Below are 17,378 nucleotides of genomic sequence, written 5' to 3' on the forward strand. Positions count from 1 at the left end.
GAAAGTTTGGCAAGGTAGCACCATAGATGACCTTCAAACTTCCACTTTTTATCTAAGCCTCTTTCTCTGATTATTGGATTTTGTTCAGAGTGGACACATTTTCTGTCGGGAAAATTGTGGCTTATCATGAATGCGTCCGAGCATGGGTGTGTCATGTGGAATCAAGTTGTTGGGGGAAGGGTAGAAAGAATCAAGATAGCGGCCCCACAACTTTATAACTAAGCGGTCTTACAAGGTGACACAAAATCTTGTGACTCGTGTGCAAAATCTCGTTGTGAGACTACATAAAAGGAGGCTGCAATGATAATGCAGACAGATTGTTATGAGAATCATTGGAGATGGTTGTTGCATGCTACAGAGTTACTTTGCTATCTTGCCTTTTATTTCCTTCCTTTTTTGTGTTACATATTCTAGAGAGTATTTTTGAATAATTACAGTTCACTACTTTTGTCTTCTGGAAATATGAATAAATATGTTGTAGTGATATACAAATGAAGTATAATTTACATATGAGCAGATAGTGTCAGTTTATAAATATGATCTAACTAGAACAGGGTGGTTGTTGAACACTTGCTTAGCGTTATACACAACATATCAATGGCACCACCGATAGGATACTCTCTGGTCTTTGAAAACCCAGAATATGTGTAGATACGTGGATTCATTGCTTTGCTGCTAATGTAAGATGCAAAAAATTGGAAGACAACAAAAGCAGCAGAGGGGAAAATGAAATCACCGACTTGTTCATGGTCAATGCTCGGTGTGAAACAATTATGAAGGTTGCTACAATAGTTTACCCTCAAGAACTAGAAGAAATGACTTTCGTAGAAATAAATCAGGTTATCAAGAGAAACAGGAGGCCAAAGAAAAGACTGGTGATTGCAGAGAAGGACCAAATTTATGGCAATGAAGCAGGAAGTGAATGAAGCGATAGTAAAATATTTACACCGGTTAAGAAGTGCGAGTAAATACTGTTAATTTGAAAAACTAGGAACAGAAGAACAGACGACAGAAGAAGACTTAATCCAACTAAGATTAATTGAAGGTACGCATAGTTCGGCACAGATATAAGCTAATGGAACAGTTACGACTTACAAACATGCTCTTGAATATGTGTCTAGAATTTATACAACAGCAGGAATTAATACATACCTACAACCAAAATAAAAATAACTCCTACAAAGAATTAATGAATGAAACACGTACTGTAAAAACGAAAACAAAAATTGTACTGTGGAAAAATTCATGAAAGGAAAAAAGAAAAATGCCCAGCATTTGGAAAAACACGTTCAAAGTGTTTAATAAAAGAATTACTTGAAAGAAGTATGTAAAACGAAAAATCTGGAAAGAATAGAAGATGAAAATAGACAAATTTTTAATGTAAAGAAGGATAATATACAAAATTCTGGATCAAGGAATGAAGACACAAAAATAAAAATCAACAATTGTGTTGTTGAAATACAAATAGACACTGGCAGGGAAGTGACTACAATACAATTTGTGGGGAAAAAATGGGAAAACTGTTTTAAAAAAAAACGCAACATACAATTACGTCAGTTTGATGGTTCGATTATAGCAATCATGGGTTACTTTGAAGGTTCAATAGAACTAAAGGAAAAATATGATGTAGTACCCATTATAGTTACAAATTGGCAAAAGACAAAATATGGTTTCTGTTCTGCAAGATCTACCGCAGATGTGCTAACGGTTATATCTCACAGGATTAGTGAATGTCTTGATAAAGGCTTCCTTTCTAGGGCAATTGCTCTTGACATATCAAGAGCCTTCGACAAGGTATGACATGAGGGCCTACTTCACAAGATTTCCAGCTACGGTATAACTGGAAATGTTTTCTCAATCATTAAATCATTTCTCTCTGATAGACTCATAAGAGTAGTGGTCGATAGACAAAAATCAGAGGCCTGCAGTATTAATGCTGGAGTCCCTCAATCTTGGGCCCAACTCTCTTCCTGATCTACATCAATGATCTCCCTAAACACATAAATCATTTGTTGACATCTATACTGATGACACGACCATCTACAGCAACACATCAAAGGCTGTAAATGACAAAGTTTTCTCTGATTCTCTCTTCTCCGATCTCGAGTGTGTGATTCAGTGGGGGGAAGACATGGCTAGTTACCTTTAATGCATCTAAAACCAAACTCCTATCTTTACATCATCAACGCTCTGATCCTCATCTGGCATCAATTGAAATGGATGGCTCTCGTCTAAGAGAAGCCCCATGTTTTGACAAGCTTCTGGGTTTGTCCTTTACTCCTGATCTGAAATGGAACACGTACATCAAGTCTGTTGCCAAGGTCGCTGGAAAGATGGTGTGATCCTTCTACCGCTCCAGAAGATATCTCACTACTGATGCAATTCTCTATCTATATAAAAGCCAAGTACATCCAAGGATGGAATACTGCTGCCATATCTGGGCAGGAGCTGCTAAAAACAGCCTATCCTGCCTTGACAGAGTACAAAATAGACTTTGTGGCTTAGTGGGGGATGCCCTTTTCTCTTCCCTGCAACCGCTCTCCCACAGAAGAGACATTGCGAGCCTATCCTTGTTTTATCGTTATTTCCAATCTCTGGTCCCCCCTCGCCAATCTTTCACGAAAAACACCCGTCTAGCTGAATCCACTGTCAAAAATTTTCCCCACTCTTTATCTGTGCCTAAATCAAAACGTAGATTCCATGAACAAAGCTTCTTTCTTAGAAATGCACGCCTGTGGAACTCTGTTCCATCTGCCTGCTTCCCACCTGACTACAACCTTGATGTCTTCAAGTCCAACGTAAACAAATTCCTAATGAACCGCCACCTCAAGTAAACACTTCAATAAATCTCCACACTAACGTATTGTACTTGCAATAACCCTTATCCCTGAGTGGCTTCCGGGCCTTGATAAGTGGTGACCACCGTGTAAAGAAAAAAAAAATGACGCATGGATTATTGGGGAATGACGTAATAAAAATAAATTCAATGAAGTTGATGAGATAGAAATGGAAACAGGAAAATTTAAAAATTATTAACCTAGCCTCAAATTAAAAGAAAATGTTCCCCCCCTCCTACTACGAAGCGAGAAAAGTAGCAGTGCATTTATTACCATTAATAATAGCTAAGTTGCGAAAGTTAATAAAGGAAGATTTATTAGAACCTACCCCTTCAGAAGGAAGTAAATGGGCATCACCCATTGTGGTATTAAAAAAAATGACGGTGACTTGAGAATTTGTGGAGATTATAAAATAGGGGCGAGCTATAAAGTTTGTGCTGACTTGTACCCTACTCCGAATGTGGAAGTAGCATTACATAAACTTGCTGGAATGAAAGTATTTTCGAAGATAGACCTAAAATCAGCTTACCACCAAATTCCCATAGAGGAAAATTTTAAAGAAGTGATGACCATAAACACATCTATAGGCCTATTAATGTGGAAAAGGTTGGCGTATGGCATAAAAACGGCAAGTGCAATTTTTCAAAAAGCTATTGAAAAAGTAAAAGGAAATGTTGAAAATACTGTATGTTATCAAGACGGTATATGTGTTAGAGATTAAAATGAAGATGATTTAAAGGTTCTTTTCCTCCTTCTCGGTATGTGTTCGAGCCTGCCTGCCTACTACCACTTTTTTTTTTTTTTTTTTTTTTTTTGCTAAACACATACCTACCTCCAAACATCCGGGCACCTAGGCTAGTTAATAATAAGACAGAAAAAAACTTTTCAGTGATTATTTTAATTAAGAATTACTGAAATTATTTTTATTTATTTTTTTTTTTTTTAAGAAATTATTGAAAACACTTTAAAATCTTTTAAAACTATTTTGGGAACATTATGTATTGGATACGTTTTTTATGATGTTTGAAATTTTGTTATCTTGATTTCAATAATTTTATTTCTATACTTTCATAAATATATATTTACTATATAAATTCAAATAAAAAATCTTATTTTTAATATTTAAAAAAAAATTATCTTTATAATTTCATAAACAGATATTTCTTATAAAATTTCAAACAAAAAAAATTTATTTTTTTAATTTTGTTATTAAAAATGCAAATAAAGACTATGTTATTTTTATTTGCATAATTTTGTTTATATTGTATATTTTCAATGTCCTTTTCTTATATTTTGTTTCAAGAAAGCATTTCACAATAAAAATACTGAAGAGCAATTAAAGTGAAGGAATTAATTTGCCTTGTCACCACTTCCGGTAGCAGCCATGCCGGAAGTTAGGAAGTATGTTAGCTGACTATAGCTGATACATTATTTTGAATTCTTTGCACAAAACATTAAAATTTCAATTCAGAACAAATTAGGCACAAGGCCATCAAAAGTGTGAAAAAAATGGAGGTTCTTAGTCATCCTTGATCAAAATTAATAAAAATGTCTTCAAAGAAGTTAGAGGATTTTGAATTTTCAGATGAAGATTGGTTATTCATATTATTTGAATTCACCAGACTACTGTTCTCATCTTGAGTGTGATTTTCACAATTTTTTGGTCGATATAACCTCCAACCTTCTTCAGGTGTATCTTGTCAAACTCGAGAATGTGTCTGTCAAATTCGAGAATGTGTCAGTCAAACTCAAGAATGTGGATGGAATTTCGAGCGGAACCCTTTATTTACTTCACAGGGATAGCGTGCTATTGTTCTGTCAGCCATGACTGGATAGATGTCCTAAGTAATTCACGATTGTATTTTTTGGTTACCCACACTGAGGATTGAACCTTCAACCTTTAGGAGGAGGTCAACTTTTGTAATTGATTTTTTCAAGTACTCTAACCACTGGGTCCTTGCGGAAATTCCGTCCAAATTCTAGAGTCTGATAGAAACATTCCAGAGTTCAACAAGATACACCTGAAGAAGGTCCGAAGTTACATTAACCGAAACGTTGTGAAAATAACACTCAAAATGAGAACAGTAGTCCGAAGAATCCAAATAATACAAAAAAAAGTCAAAGTTCATAATTTTTTTTTAGTGAAACAAAGTAGAATGAATACTAGTAGTGCTTGTGACCCAACGGAACATAGATACGCTTAGTAATCTTCCAAATCACATCCCTTCATATTGTATTCTAAGAGAGGAAAAATATTCCGTAACATTTCCAAGAGCAGGAAAGATTGTCCTTTTCAATAAATCAAAGGGAAAATCAATTAAATTAAACGGTGATTATAAATCAGATTATCGCAAATTAATTCCCTAATTAAAAATAATTACTGTTCGATAATCCCCATTAAATTTTTTAAATCCCAATTTAAAACCAGATTCAATGAGAGTTATTTTCATTGGAACATTTATTTTTCAAGCAATAAAAAAATAAAGCATGCTTTTATTTCACATTGGAATGAAGTTTGGCCTGAACAAATGTGCTGCACTCTATTAGAGCTGGGAAGAAGGTCCAAACGGAAAACAGTTTGATGAAAATACTGACATCAAAGACCAAAAAGAGCAGGAAAAATATTAGAAATACCTTAGTATAGAAGAGAATGATTCAATGCAGCCAAGATGAGAGAAAAAACTGGGAGTGACTATATCTGCCATGTAAAGAAAATTTGTAAAATATCATGACTTGGCTTCGCAAACAAAGATCTAGGACCTTCCACATTTTCTGCAGACACGCTTGTGGCTTATGAGTCCAATGCAGGATAAGTAGGCTCATAAACAACAGCTGCAGGTTGGGGTTTGGTCTGGGTTTGGGACTAAAGCTAGTAGTTCTCCAGAAAAGTTCGCCGAGTGTTCTTGAAGGAGAAGACTGCTGCCAAACACCTCGGTCTGCTGCAAGGATTGACCACTGGTGTAAGTCGATGTGACAGGCACCAAAAGATTTCTTCAGACAGTCTTTGTACTGCTCCTTTGTGGCAGTGACCAGTGGAAAGTTTACCATCCAAGGTAATTTTGGGAAGACGGTGGTCTTCCATCCTGAAGACCTGGCCAGCCAAGTATAGTTGTAATTTCAGCAGTATGGCCTTAATATTGCTGATTTTTGCCTGTTTGAGCACTTCAAGATTAATGAAGTTATTGCGGTTTTCAATCATAAAAACAAAAAACAAAACAAAAACTGCTCATCAAAAAAAGCTCCCAATTCAAAACAAACACTACAGCTTACGACCTTTTGACAAGTACTTCAACATGAATAATTATCCTGCAGAACACTGTAACAGTACAATTCCAGATAGAATAATATTCACAATTTTCCCAGCATCAATTTGATATGGCACATGAATATAAACCTCAAACAGATGACTTCCTACAGCACTTTAAAGACACAAAAACAAGCACAAATCTAAAACGAAAACAACGACCAGTACTGCAAGCAGCATTTGTCTGCAACTACATCCGCCGGACGCATATAAATACAGCAGGTCATTTCAACAAGAGACAGATCAGCCTGGCTCATCAGACAGCGAGGGTTACCCCCACCAGCAATTCAACCCAACAGAGTATCATCAGCAGCAGCATGGGCTAGGCTACCTCCTCAGACAGCAGCTGAGCCCAGCAGTAGCAGCAGCCACTTGCTGCCGACTCACTTGATAGCCGAACCCAGTAGTAGCAGCAGCCACTCACCATCAACTTGCTTAATTTCCAGCAACCTCGCATTCCAAGTCAGCGCATATTTCCTGTAGCCACTGGCAACGACCTTATAGCCAGTGGCGGCTCGTGCATGGAGCTGTAGGACTGCAGCACCCCCAAATTATTTCTAAACAATATTAATGATAAAATTAAAAATAATACGTTTGTTTTTTTATTATTATTATTTTATTTTGTCTATGTGTACATTATAAAATCATTAAGTTTAATGTCGGTATCTCCAAATTCATATAAAAATAAAAATAAAACTTGCTTGGACCTGTGAAATTCACAGTTACACTTTCTCAATGAAATTCTCTTCTACGCATGCGCGCTTTTAGACAGCCGAAAAGGCCGCTAAGGAACTGTCGCTTATGGCAACTCCGCTTTTTTTTCTTTTTTTAAAATATGCACGCTTTTAGCATTGCAATTTAATTTGGTAGCAGACAAAAATATATAATATGCAGAACCTGTTTTTTTTTATTGAGAGTATTTGGGGATTTAGCAGTGAAGCTAATATGCGACTAAGGGTAAAAATCAAATATACAATAAATAAATCTTACCATAAAAATAAAGTTACTTTTCCATCTACCTGCCTTTTTGTTTGTTTTAAGTAGTTTTAAATGCTATTTATTTTGCAACAACTAAACTTTACAAAAAAACCCAAAAAAACTGTTTACATTTTTCCTAGAAGCAAACAAGCGAAGAAACATTTTATGTTGAAAATACATTTTAGTTAGAAATCTTTTTAACTTGCATGTTTTAGATATAAAAAAAAAATTAGCATTTATTTGCCTCCGACAAGGACAATGTTAGAAGTTTTACACTTTGAAAAATGCGGTTTTTACACAAGTTTTTTTTTTTTTTTAATTAAAATGTGTTTGTAAGTAAAAAAAACACCAAAAAAACAGTTTTTATAATTATACATTTTTAGAGCTATATTTGAATTTGTTAGTAGATGGGATACTGGGGCAAATAATATGCATTAAAGAAAGTAAATAGAAATCCTTCTGGACTGAGACAATTTTAATTTTTTGTTTTCTTTGGGGAGAGAGCTACATTAAAATTCGATGTTTTATTATAATATGACACCCTATTTTCTTATAATAAATCTCCACTTTATGTCGATCTTTACCGGCATGGGAAGGTCAGTAAATAGCCAAGTTTGTTTGTTCTTTTTATATAAAAAGCAAGTTGTTAAAAGATTTGTAAATAAAATTTTGTATCTTTAAATATTTTTGTTTGTTTGCTCACTATATAAAAATGTAAGCATTTTATTTTGTATTTTATTTACAATACGTTCTGTCATAAATACATTTTAAAAATAAATTTTGTAAATAAAACTGTTATTAAATAAAACGCTATTTTCAAATAGTAAACTCCTAAATTAACCCTCATGGGGAGGCAAGTAAATTTCAAAGTTTTTCTTTTTATATAAAAAAAAATAAGTTACTAAAAAATTGAAAATAAAATGTATTTTTAAAAATGTTTTTTGTTTGTTTGCAAAAAAAAAAACAAAAAAAAACGCAAACTTTTAATTAATCTGAAAAAAAGAAATAAATGCATATATTATTTTCATTATTCTGTAAAGAGTACACAATTTAAAAAAATATTTTTAATAAAAAAGTTTTTGCGTATTATCCATTTCTGATTTATTATTTGTTTTTGTTATACATTTGAATATTTATTTGAATGTTTATTATTTGATTAAATATTTACTTATACATTCGAATTTCTTTTACACGATATTAAAACAATACATAAAAATTTTGAAGCAGCAGCACTCCCACTAATCTCAGGCACGAGCCGCCACTGCTTATAGCTGTACCAGTTCTAACACTAGTTGGACTCCAACCCCCAGCCTAAGACCTCCTACCACCATTCAGTTTCTTTGTGGAAAATAAACTTAGATGGATTTATATTCGTTTACAACGGTATCTACTGTGTTTGTCATCTCTTCTTTGCCATTGTCATTCGTCTTTTTCTTGCCTGTGTCATCTTTTAGTTGTAGGGGCAATTGCCACCAACAGTCGGCCTCGCAACAAAGTCACTCCAGTGAATATTGAAGATAGTATGGAGGCTGCACTGGTGGAAATATTTGAGGAACTGCAGGTAACGACGATAAGTGACACACGAAACTGAGCAATACAAAGGGGTAGTCAGTACGACAGTTCTGTACACATTGACCATAGTAGTCTTCTTCAGGTCATTGTTGCTCCACACTTGCTTGTACAGTTTACCAAAAGCACCATTGGCTTTGCCCAGTCTGTTGTCTACCTCCTTGTTTATGCTGGCGTCTGATAATATGGTGCATCCAAGGTAGATGAACTGTTGACTGTCTTCAATTTGATCTCACCAATGTTGATGTGAGGGGAATATACTCTTTTCTATGTGTGGATTGGTTTTCTTCAGGCCGACTTCCAGTCCAAAGAGCTGAGCTGCTTTCACGAAGCAAGATGTTAGGCGCTGCAGGGCCCTCTGTATGCACAACAAGTGCAGCATCATTAGTGAAGAGGAGGTTTTTTTTTTGTTTTTTTACATGGAGGTCACCACTTATCAAGGCCTGGAAGCCACTCGGGGATAAGGGTTATTGTGTGTACAGTAATCAATGGGACAGTATCGTAGTAATCGTTAGTATTGGAGATTTGATAAAGTGTCTTACTTAAGGGGGCGGTTCATCAGGAATTTGTTTATATTGAACTTGAAGATATCCAAGTTGTAGTCAGGTGGGAAACAGGAAAACGGAAGAGAGTTCCACAGTTGTGCACTTCTGAGAAAGAAGCTTTGCTCATGGAATCTACATTTTGATTTAGGCACAGATAAAGAGTGGGGAAAATTAATGACAGTGGTTTCAGCTAGACAGGTGTTTATCATGAAAGAGGGGACCAGGGATTGGAGCTCAGACGAGCACTTGCCATGGAAATAACGATAAAACAAAGACAGGATCGCAACATGTCTTCTGTGGGAGAGAGGTTGCAGGGAAGAGAAAAGGGTATCCCCCACTAAGCCACAAAGTCTATTTTGTACTCTGTCAAGGCAAGATAGGCTGTTTTTAGCAGCTCCTGCCCAGATGTGGCAGCAGTACTCCATCCTTGGACATACTTGGCTTTTATACAGATAGAGAATTGCATCAGTAGTGAGATATCTTTTGGAATGGTAGAAGGATCCCACCATCTTTCCAGCGACCTTGGCAACAGACTTGATGTACGTGTTCCATTTCAGATCAGGAGTAAAGATCAACCCCAGAAGCTTGTCAAAACATGGGGCTTCTCCTAGACGAGAGCCATCCATTTCAATTGATGCCAGATGAGGATCAGAGCGTTGATGATGTAAAGATAGGAGCTTGGTTTTAGATGCATTAAAAGTAACCAGCCACCTCTTTCCCCATTGTACCACGTGCTCAAGATCAGAGAATCAGAGAGAACTTTGTTATTTACGGCCTTTGATGTGTTGCCATAGATGGTCATGTCATTAGCATAGATGTCAACGAATGATATCAAGGTTGTAAATTAGTTGCTCCAAGGTCATTGTAAAATATAGTTTAAAAAAAAAACAAGGTAAGTGTCATTAATCAACTAGCCATGCCTGTGCTGTGATAACATGCAGCTTTGTCATTGTGACAAACGGACATTAACAGATTAGAAATTAAAATGATGAAAATGTTGACATAAGGAAAAAAAGAAAGAAAAAAGAGTTCGGCACAAGGTCTTTCTTCCTTTCCTCTATGTTTCCTCTATGGTAGACAAAACTCATATTTTTGACATGTTAACTTCCAACCCTTAAGCAAAGATGATTTCAAATGTTTTCACCCCACCCCCATTCCTTGTTTTTTTTTTTTTTTTTTTTTTTTATTACATTTTCACCCCAAACAAGGCAAATTGCCACTTTGGTGTAGGGGGCTACTATCAGGGGCAACAACTACTGGGGTACTATGTAGGGATTTGGGCAGCAAGGTGTCGGTTCACGTTACACTTGAACTTCTGCACGTCAGTACTGTTGGGGAAGCAGGGACCTAGAATGGAATTCCAGAGTCTAGCGGTTCTCGGGAAGAAACTATTGGAGTAAAAAAATCTTTTACATCTAGGGATCTCTACAGTGTGGGGGTGGGATTTAGCTGCCTGTCGGGTTTGTCGAGGGTGCTCACGTTGTGGGGGCACAAGTGATTGCAGTTCGTCAGAGCATTCACCACTAAAATACTTGTAGAAAAGGCAGAGGGATGCAACATTTCGTCGATGGGACAGAGGCTGAAGCTTAGATGCCAGTTCAGGGCCTATCAGATTTGCGACTCTCTTTTGAACCTTGTCAAGGAGGGAGAGACTAGTAGCAGATGCACCAGCCCAGATGTGGCAGCAATACTCCATACATGGGCGAATGGTGGCCTTATAGAGGTACAGGATACTTTCGGGTGTTAGTAGTTTTCTAGCACGGTAGAGAGAGCCCACCTTTCTTGCAGCGGCCCTGGCAATGCCTTCAATGTAATTGTTCCAACTCATGTTTCCTGTGTAGAGAGGGTTTATTGTAATTATTGAATGAAACTAGTTTAGTCTTGGCAGCATTGAACGCGACCAACCACTTTTGTCCCCATTCCACTACAGATTGGAGGTCTTCCTTTAGTGTTTCTGCCATTTCTTTGTGGCAGTGTAATCATACTGACCCCTTTTTCCTTCTTGCATGTCTCTGTTCTTTCGTTTTTTTTTCTTTTCCTTTTTATTCCTCTTTATCCTGTTACGTTTTGATGTTCTCTTCCCCTCTATCGCTTTCTGTGTTTTGAGTCTAAAATGGCACTTAACCTACCAGCCTCCCATTTAAATTTAGCATCTAAATATTTTATTTTCATAAATAAAAAAAAATTATATTTAATTTCTTCCATTTGAGAACCAGATGCCTTCATCGGCACATAAGCTTTATTATGTCACCTGTTGAAAATATTCTGTTTTGCTCTTTTTTTATTGAGCACTCTTAATAACCTCGTTTTAATTCATGAGTTGCCCTCTTGAATACATTTAACTTGGTATACGTGTGTGTGTGTAGCGACTGTTTTGTTGTATCACAGCTCTGCAAATCTAAAGGTATTTGTCTAAGCATCCACGTGACACAAACATATTAACTCTTGCCCTTGAGTGACCTTTAGTCTTGATGAGCAGTGATTCAATATTTAAAAAAATAAAATGTCTGGCCGGGGGAGTGGGCACCAATTCCTTTCTTAAGTGAAATACTAAATGTCATTTTGATACCAACCTTGAGTGCATCCTGGAAATTTGACCCTTGACTGTCATGTGCGTAGCGGATAATTATTTCTCCATCATGGCAATTAACAATATCTTGTGAGCCGAGCGTCTCACTAAATTCTCTCAAGATGGCCGAGTAGAGTCTCTCGATTACTTCGTTGAAAGAAAACTGAAAAAAAGCAACAAAAAAAGAAAAAAAAATTATTAAAATATAAAAATTAATTGGATTAAAATTTTTTCAAAATTATTGGAATTCAGCAATTTATTATCTTTGCAAGGGAAAAATCTTTTAATTTAATTTTATTTTTTAATAAAACACTATGATCGAATCATTCTACCTCTCCAGAAAGGACCTGACTTCAGATGCAATCCTCTACCTGTATCAAAGTTAGATAAGTTTTAACATTTATTTAATTATTTGTGAACTGTTATCCTCATCTTCATAGTTTTTGTTGCTTCAACACGTTTCAACCAACTCATCCTCTAGGGATAGGGATGCTGAATCTCGTAATTCCATCCAGTAATTACTGCCTTCCATAGTTGTTGTTGTCTTGCAACATTTTCACCAATTAATCCTCTAGCCTGCTTTGGGTAGGATTGAAACTGCTATCTTCAGACAACGCTCAGAGTCAACACCTCTATCAACTGCGCCATGGGCCCCAAAGTGTGGTGAAACAACAACAACAACTATGCAGATGAGGATAACAGTCCGCAAATAAATAAATAAACACACAAATTACTTATCTCAAAGGATTCCAATAAAAAAAAAAAATACTGCTACATCCTCTATAATTTTTATCGGCGCTTCTACACTATCGGAACAAAATTTTGTAGTTGATAGAGTTTTCAGATAAAAAAAACAAAAAAAACAATGGTTTCAACTGATTTTCTTGTCAATTCTAATAAATTACAATGTTAGCTTCCGAACTATGCAGTCAAAATTACCTGAATATTAAAAAAAAAAAACAACTTTAATCATGTTAACAGGTGAAAAATTGCGGCCATCTTGCTTAAATTGAAACAGAAAATTACCACCCTTTTGAACTTTCCCATGTCTTACATAAGCAAATATGATTGTTTTCTTCAAATTCTATTTTTTCTTTTCTTTAATAAATAATTTTCTATCTTATCGATTTTCCTAATTTTTGGATATAATCATCTTAAAAATATGAAGAATACGTAGATATCATTGGTTTTATGTGGTATTCAATATTACGATTTCCGAAATTTCGTTCTGATAGTGTAGAAGCGCCTTTTTATTTTATTTCATTTTAGACAACTGCCTTTCTTATACAACAAGCTTTTCTGAGTAGTATATGTTTGTACCAGAGTATGTCACTTGTATCAGGCCATTCTCCATATACATTACAAACCAGTCAGATATGTCCAAAGATGAAGTATTATCCATCACATTTAAAAATTTTTTATTTTTTTAATTACAGGATGGAACAATAAAAGTTGTTGCCCTAAAGAAAACATTACAACTTCATTTTTAAACTTTTGTTGAAAAAAATCAATTTAGGTAACTTGATTATGTACTAGAGCTGACATCTATTCACTGTAGCCACCTTCAGCCTCAATCACTGCCTCGATAAGGGCCCGGAACTGGGAGCATGCCTTTTCCGGCGCATACTCAGCAGATGGCAGTGATCAAGCTGGCTTTGGTATTGTGAGAGGTCATGTTGGTGATATTCTTGATATATGACCAAACGAAGTAGTCCAGCGGGTTCAGGTCAGGGGAGCCAGTGAGAAAAGAGTACAAAGTCATAGTACACATTCTGAATCCAAGCCTGGGTCTCTTTGAACATTTAGGACGGCGCAGAGTCCTGCTGCCACACCCAGGACCTGTCAGCGGCCACCAGATTGCACCAGGAGATTCCCACACTCTTCAGCACATCCAGTTACACTTTGGTGTTGACTTTCAAGCCGACTTTGAAGATGTGAGGTAGCATCTCAGTTGAAACCACACCAAAGACCATAACTGACCGGAAACTTTGTGTTCATCACCCTGGGCACATTCCTGTTATCTGTGGCAATCCAGTGATACATTTTGAGGCTGCTGGCAATGGTTCTGTTGTCATTACTTAGGTCAGTAGAGAGCATGAGTTGTACAGGGGCACATCTTAAATCTTGCTCGTTGAACATTGTGTCACTTTCAGACATGATAGAAGGCTCCTAATACTCCTGAGAGTTGTACACAACTGGCCAACTAGTAGATGGTCTGCAACACAAAAACAGGGTTTCATTAAACGGAAATGGAATCATTTCATTTTTTCTAGGGTAACAATTTTATCATTCCACCCCCCCCTCTCTCTCTCTATATATATATATATATATATATATATATATATATGTATGTATGTATGTATGTATGTATGTATGTATGTATGTATGTATGTATGTGACTCAGAGTCTAAGGAATAAGGGTGGAGAATTGTATGTTTTGGTTTTAATTTAAGCTGATGGTACCCAAGTCATATATGTATTTTTTTCGTTTTGATCTCACTACAATATATTAGGTTCAATATAATAATCAAGGGAGAATTATCTCTATAACAATAAATACATAATCTGCATGATTTAAAACATCATATTCAAACGTATCTTAAGACTGAGCAACGCCAGGCGGCTTGCTAGTTTTTTTTTGTTTTTTTTTTTTTAAATATATTTTGTTACCATTAAATACCAAATTTTCTTTTTTTTTTTTCTGGACGCTAATTGGTCCACAATAGGAATTCATAAATTCATTACTAAATAAACAAATTAATTTTACAATTAAAACAGCGTTTACTCTTTGATCTTTTTGAAAGACATGCAACTAATTTCTTTTTTTAAATTACAGAACGGGAAGGATTTTAAACGAAAATTAAAGAAATGAATTACAAAACAATTTGCTTTAAAACAAATCCAAATTTCCATCCGCATTTGACTTCCGGTCCAAGAATCAAGTACAGCTAATACTAATCAGCTTTAAAAAAAAAAAAATTAACTGCCTCCAAGCGGTGTTCCAGTTTGAACTCTGATCTTTTTGCAAAGAGAGAAAATATTCAAGAAACGGAAATAATTCGGCATGACTGTGTGTTCTTTCAACTAAATAATTTATGTGACTGAAATAGGAATTAATTACTTAAATTTATCGTATAATAAATTAATTCACTTTGAAATTCACAATCCAATTATTAACAAGAACTGACGGACCGTCTGACTGAAATACTTGAGCTTGATCGAATGACCAATAGAAATGCTATCTTAAACTTAGGGCTGATTGACTGATTGATCTACAGAAAATGTGATTTTAAACTTGGGCCTAACCGATCTTAAACTTAGGCCTGGTTGAATGCCTGATCTACAGAAATATGATTTTAAACTTGAACCTAAAACACGTATCTAAATAATTTTTTATTTTTTTACTGACTGACCAACCAATAGAAATACTAGTTTAAACTTAAATATGACTGACAGACCAGTAGAAATGTTATTTTAAACCTAGAGCTGACTGATGGATTAACAATTCTAAATTTAGGCTTGATTAACTGAATGACCTATGGAAATATTATTTTAAACTTGGGACTGACTGACTGACTGATGCAAATACTATTTTAAACTTTAGCATGACTGACTTACAGACAGAGTCTATCAGAAATGCATGGATGCGTTCAAAGAAATAGAAAAATATCAAATTCTTTCAAATTTCCAAGATTGTGAAAAGAATTATTAAATTTAGGAAATTAAAAAAAATTAAAGTAATTTAATTTAGATTTAAATAAATTTTGAATCCGGTCGATTTAAAATCATATTTCGACTTAACTTTCTGAGTAAATTTGATTTTGATTTAAAGACAAAATAAAATTGAAAGCAAAAATGATTTCTTTCCGATTATCAAAAGCAATAAATAAAATCATTCCAGCTAGTTGGAGTTTATGTTAAAATGCATTAAAATATGATTCTGAAATATTTCAGCATGTCAAACACGTTTTCCCTTTCATTGTCAAAAAACGGCTATTCCAATGATTATTTCATGTAACAGCAAAACAGAAACCTTACTATCTATATAATACTAGCAAGGAGACCCAATGTTACCCGGGATTGAATAGTGATCAACGATTATTTCATACTCTCATATTTTTATTTTCATCAAAATCAGTGATCAAATGGAATGATTGCATGCTCTAGTTGGGGACCCATCGTAGTGCACCAAGAGAAAACTACCCTGTGACTAAGTTCACAATACACTGTAGTCTATATTGCACTGTAGAGAACCTACTGTTGCTTTTATAAAATTATTATTTTTATATATAATAGCTTGAATTAAAGTTTAAAATGAAAAAGTCAATTATTGTGCTTTAAACAGAAACATTCATTTCAAACGCGACACTGTCATATCAAAGAACCTAGTGTTGATTTCATATGTCAAGCCCTTTGGTTTGTGTGGTCATAAAACTTCTCACATGCACTTGTGATGTTAGGCTGTGTAAGGTGTTAACTTTTGTCAAAATCGCCTGTTCTTTCTTTCATCAGATTATTTTGATTATCGGTACTTATCAAGGATATTCTGACACAAAACCTATTTAAGAACACTGCCAGGCACATAAAGTACCTTTGTGTGAAATTTTATAAAAATGGGCCCAGCCGTTTTTGAGTCCATATGGAACAAACTCAGACTCACACACAAAATTCCTTTTATATAATAGATAGTTAAATATATATATATATATATACACACGAGCAAACAGTTAATAAAACATGTTAAAAAACACTTTGAAAAGAGTTAAAAACATATTTAATCTGAGAAGGAAACACTTGATAAGTAGATAGTCCTTAATCCGCCGAGTTTCTAAGAAATACTTTCCTTCTCATCAGAAGGTAGGAATTAGCAAAATGCGGGATCGGATTTTGCATGCAAAAGTATTTGATGAAACAACAAGTAAGTCAAAGATCTTACTTGATAACAAAAAAAGTGAAGCAGAGGGAATATGATGAAGAAAAAGGTGATTACACATGAATGGATAGTCTGGTGGAAGATAAATAATCCAGTGAGATATATATATATATATATATATAAATATAGATAGATATTCTGCTTGTCCATCCCTTATTTAGTCCGTATGTTAAACTTTGAAAGAGGTAAATAATTTTTGGAGGTCAAACTGCTTGAAAAAGACCAATCTGGCAGCCTTGGACAAGAATGAGTGATTTCCCTTTGATGTAGGACGTTCCAAATAATATCATCCAGCCCTGACACAACCCTCCTCAGATATTTTTCTTATGAACACTTCATAAAATTTACGTAAAAACTAAGAGAAATCTGCATGTTCAGCTATATCTGAATAAAGCAACCCATTTTTTTTCAGAGGTTCAGAAATAAGAAATCGGTGCCACATGATATCTTATTTTGGAACCTGGACATTTTAGAAAATTTGCAATTTTGGAGCTAAAAATAATCCTCTTGGGCCTAAATTTCACCCAAGTATGTTTTCAAGGGTGAGGAATCCGAATATCATAGTTAGAATATGACCAAATGAAAGGAAAAACCTAATTTTTATCAATTCATGTGCTACTGCGGCAATTTTCCCTATGCTAAA

General features: G+C 35.0%; 1 protein-coding gene across 3 annotated transcripts in view; it reads right to left on the reverse strand.

The window, feature by feature from the left end:
• Positions 1-17,378, reverse strand: part of LOC145263141 (uncharacterized) — a 336,481-nt gene that overhangs the window by 25,822 nt on the left and 293,281 nt on the right. For all 3 annotated transcript variants that reach the window (XM_080120108.1, XM_080120110.1, XM_080120109.1), the window contains exon 5: positions 11,807-11,965. In XM_080120108.1, the coding sequence (XP_079976234.1) occupies positions 11,807-11,965 (159 nt within the window). The remainder of the gene's footprint in view (positions 1-11,806; positions 11,966-17,378) is intronic.

The sequence above is a fragment of the Euprymna scolopes genome, chromosome 38 (genome assembly GCF_053919585.1).
Source record: "Euprymna scolopes isolate OS-2025 chromosome 38, ASM5391958v1, whole genome shotgun sequence".
Lineage (NCBI taxonomy): Eukaryota > Metazoa > Mollusca > Cephalopoda > Sepiida > Sepiolidae > Euprymna > Euprymna scolopes.